This window comes from Mytilus trossulus, chromosome 12 (assembly GCF_036588685.1).
Source record: "Mytilus trossulus isolate FHL-02 chromosome 12, PNRI_Mtr1.1.1.hap1, whole genome shotgun sequence".
NCBI lineage: Eukaryota > Metazoa > Mollusca > Bivalvia > Mytilida > Mytilidae > Mytilus > Mytilus trossulus.
In genome coordinates, this window is record NC_086384.1 from 29,201,647 (window position 1) to 29,205,820 (window position 4,174).

Below are 4,174 nucleotides of genomic sequence, written 5' to 3' on the forward strand. Positions count from 1 at the left end.
CAAAACAAAGAAATCTGAATATAAGGATATTAAAGCAATAAGAGGAACATTGTGTTGCAGCCTGCATATCAGACGTACCATTTTAAATCAGACGAAGGCTTAAATGGACTGTTACATAAGATCAGAATATTATAAATATCTTAGTGACAATTTTACGTAACAAATATTTGTGAAAGACTTGTTTCAAGAGACATAGTACAAATATATTAAAGACTTTAAAGTAACCGATGTATGGTGATAGAAAACACATCCGTTGCTGTATTTAAAGTGTCGAATTTTCAGGACATAGTCAAAACAAGGGCACGAAATGTATGCGTTTTAAGTTTTTAACGTGGAAAGTATAGATATTTTTAATGCATAACAATCATGTTCTGTTACTATAATTGTTAGACACAACTTATTGAATTGAACCATTTATGGTATATTAACCCTTTTGTTTAAAGGTAGTAGCGCTTGTCTAGTCATTTGATTCAAAGTTATAGGATAATGAGTTTGTTGGAAAACATTTAAAAAGTGAATGTAAGTATAGCTTAAGTTTACTGTTTGAACCACTATTGTAGATATATTATTTAGACTACTGATTTTGTAGAAATGTATCGTATACATTTCAATTGAATAGCATTTATAAAGCAACACACAATGTCTACATACATACTTATGTTACACTTACCAATGAAAAGATGCACTATATATATATATATATATGAATTGGTTATTTTGTTAGTATGCGTCCGAAAATAATCATTCTAAAACGTTATTTCATTTTGGTGTACTTAGTCGATATGGTTTTGGTGTATTGTAATGGGAACCTGTGATATACCCTAATAACTGAATTGGTAGTGTACGCTTTTCGATGTTTTCTTAAGTCTCGGATATTCCCTATAGCTATTGAAAGACTGAATATTATAATAAGGAAAATGTCTTTCTCTTTTACAATCCTAACACATCTTGTATTTCTGAACGCCCGAATTTTTAAAACGACAAAATTGAGATTTGTAATAATGTTTCATTTGTTCACTCTGCATATTTTTCAATTGACTCTTTTGTTTACAGGGAGATATCATTCATAATCTTCCTGAAAACAAATGATATTGATAGTCATGCAGAATGGGATGTTCTAATACAAAAGTGGAAACTAATTCTCCCGTTCGGAAAACAAAAGGTAAATATGAACTTCTACTTGACACAAATCCATGTAGTACGCAATAAGTTTGGTTGCTATATCGATGTTTTTTGCTATTTTATCGTTGGGTTAAATTATTGTCTCATTGACGTATATCCGTCATCTCTTATTATCTGACCTTAGTAAAAAAAAAGCCAAAATATCAATCAAACAAATTTCTTATTTTAAATTACAACTATAATACAAGTAATCCTGTGTTAGGATGCTAACACAAAAGTCACCAAAACGGACCCCACATCATTGTTCTGCGGTATCATTGATGCCAAATAATGTGTGTGTAAAGTTTAATTCAATATGAAGAATTACATTTTTTTGGACATTTTTGCTGTTTCCATGGCAACGGCGGCCATTTTGAAAATTTCAAACTCAAAATTAAAGTCTACACAAGTTAGGCAACATTTGTTATAAGTTTCATTAAATTTGAAGCATTTTGATTTTTTTAATATTTTTGCTGTTTCCATGGCCATTTTGAAAATTCCAAACTCAAAAGTCAATTCTACACAAGTTAGTCAACATTAGTTATAAGTTTCATTAAATTTGAAGCATTTTAAAGTTTTTCATATTTTTGCTGTTTCCATGGTAACGGCGGCCATTTTGAATATTCCAAAGAGAAAGTGCTGCTGCAAATTGTTCTCTCCATAATTATATACCATCATATACCATTAAATGTGTCTAGAATAAATTAAACTTTGATGTTCTGGAATGTTCCATGAAAATTCACCCCCCTAAAATTATGCCAGGAGACCCCCTACTGAAATAAAAAAAGTTCCATGTTGAAGCAGACATGTGTCTCTTAATATTCATAGAAGTAATCATTATTCCATCTACTCTACATACAGTAGGAAATTTAAGAAATGTAAAAAAAAATTGACCCCACCCATCTTTGAGCCCCCCTAATTATGCCAAGATGACACCCTGGTATCACCGACATTGGGTTCTGCAACCCCCATGATGCAGACCCATACCCAGAAAAAATATAAAGTTTCCATCCTCTACTGCTTCCCAGAAAATGGTACGACAGTTTAAGGGGTCAGAAAGAGAAGAATAAGAATAATAATAATAAGAAACGATACAAAAACAATAAGTCCCAAAAACTCCGTTTTGGTGACTTAATAACTGATAATATGTGTATGTGTATGTGTGTTTCTTATTTTTAAAATAAGATATAATAGAACATTTAATTGTCATTGAAAGCCTTGTTTGTTTATGATCACCACTGGTCTTATTTTGCAGATAATAAACATGGAAATGTAAATAAGTCTATCATAACGTTGCCCCTCTCTTTTCGCGTAACATTGAGAGAACGATTAAAAATAAAAGAGTCAGATGCGGATATATGGATAACAGACTGCATCACATTCAAAGACAAATATATATTCATAAATCGTAATACCGGTTTAGTTATCAGGGAGGCGGACAGAAATATCAGAAATATCACACTTTCCGGAAATGCGAATGGATTGTCGGCCATAGATGATGCAACTGTTGCTGTGACTTTTCCAAATGGACATTACATTGAGATTATCTGTGTTGCAACAGGTGAAGTAAAAAATAAAATCGAAGTTGATGGAATGTGTTTCCAAGTAGCTTATCGGAATGGACTGCTGTATGTCGGATTTGATGAAAAGATTGAAGAAATTGACCTTACAGGAAAGACAATAAGGCGTGTTCCAAGTCCGACGGCAGATATTGGATACATAGCAGCCACAGACGAAAAATTATTTGTCACTGATTTAGAGAAAAATTTATTATATTGTTGCGACTTTACGGGATTGGTTTTGTGGGAGTTCGAAGATAGAAAACTCGAATGGCCCATGGGTGTAACAACTGACAATGATGGCAATGTATACGTGGTTGGTAGCTCTTCTCATAACGTCTTAGTTATCTCTCCTGATGGGAAGCATCATAGAGAACTTCTCAATGAATCCAATGGACTGAAAGATCCAATCGGAATACATTACGACAAAACGAATAATCGTCTGTTAGTGTGTAATAAAGAAAGCGGTGATGCTTTCTTGCTTGAAATTGAAAATGTTTACTAGTAGGTCATTATGTATTGAGGAAAATTTGGAAGGGTGTAAAATACTATATGTTAAAGATAAGACCATGTTACTGTTAGAGGATTGACTGTGTAGAAAATAAACGAAAACAAATAAAGTTATTGCGATTAACTTGAGATTATTATAACAATATATAGTAGTCTCAGGGTTAACATATGATCACAATACCGCTATTGCAGGAAAAGAGATGTTCTATTTAGTTTGTTATAAAACAGTGTTTTTATCAGCTACGGGTGTTTTGATATAATTATTTTCATGCAAGAAAGAGTTGTTGAAGTTGGGACATTAGCCCCTGAAATTATTTTAAGCGAAGTCACGTCCCAATATAGTATATAAACTAACACAGGACAACCGTACCAAATATTATCAATCGCATACGCATCATACTTGCTTTATCTCTGGAAAAAAGATTATTTCTCACAAAACAATACGAATAGTCCAATTATCTTAATCACACTAAACCTACCAAAAAATCGTCCAGTAGAAATTAGTTTATTTCTTAATCGGTTGCTATTATCTTACAATTAGTTAAAAGATGCCCAAGCGTAGCATCAGTTTCTTCAGTCATGAGTGCCTTTAATGTTTAACTGAATTTGATTGCAAAGTACAGTTATTGAAACCCTACACTTAATATTTTATCAGCATCTACATTCATATCATTGATGTTTTTCGAATTTATGAATAAAAAAAAATAACTCTTTATTAGAGTATATCTTAATAACCGGATAACATGTAAAATGGAATTAAATATTTTAGTGCAACTAATATAATTTTCTGAAACGTTAAAATTACCAGTTCGAATTGCTTATTTTGCTAGTGGTATTATTTTGAAAGGGAAAATATAACTATCTTTAATTTTATCAATTTGAAGAAACTGTTATTTTAAAACAATTTACAAAAGAAGTCTTGTGTCGTAAAAACGAACGCGAGC

At 31.8% G+C, this 4,174-nt stretch overlaps 1 protein-coding gene across 1 annotated transcript; it reads left to right on the forward strand.

Annotated features, from left to right (window-relative positions):
• The first annotated feature begins 450 nt into the window (after positions 1 to 450).
• On the forward strand, positions 451 to 3,340 carry LOC134693130 (uncharacterized). Its single transcript, XM_063553836.1, has 3 exons — positions 451 to 519; positions 1,054 to 1,162; positions 2,417 to 3,340. The coding sequence occupies exons 2-3, from the start codon at positions 1,108 to 1,110 to the stop codon at positions 3,223 to 3,225; spliced, it is 864 nt and encodes a 287-aa protein (XP_063409906.1). The 5' UTR covers positions 451 to 519; positions 1,054 to 1,107; the 3' UTR covers positions 3,226 to 3,340.
• The last annotated feature ends 834 nt before the right edge of the window (positions 3,341 to 4,174 follow it).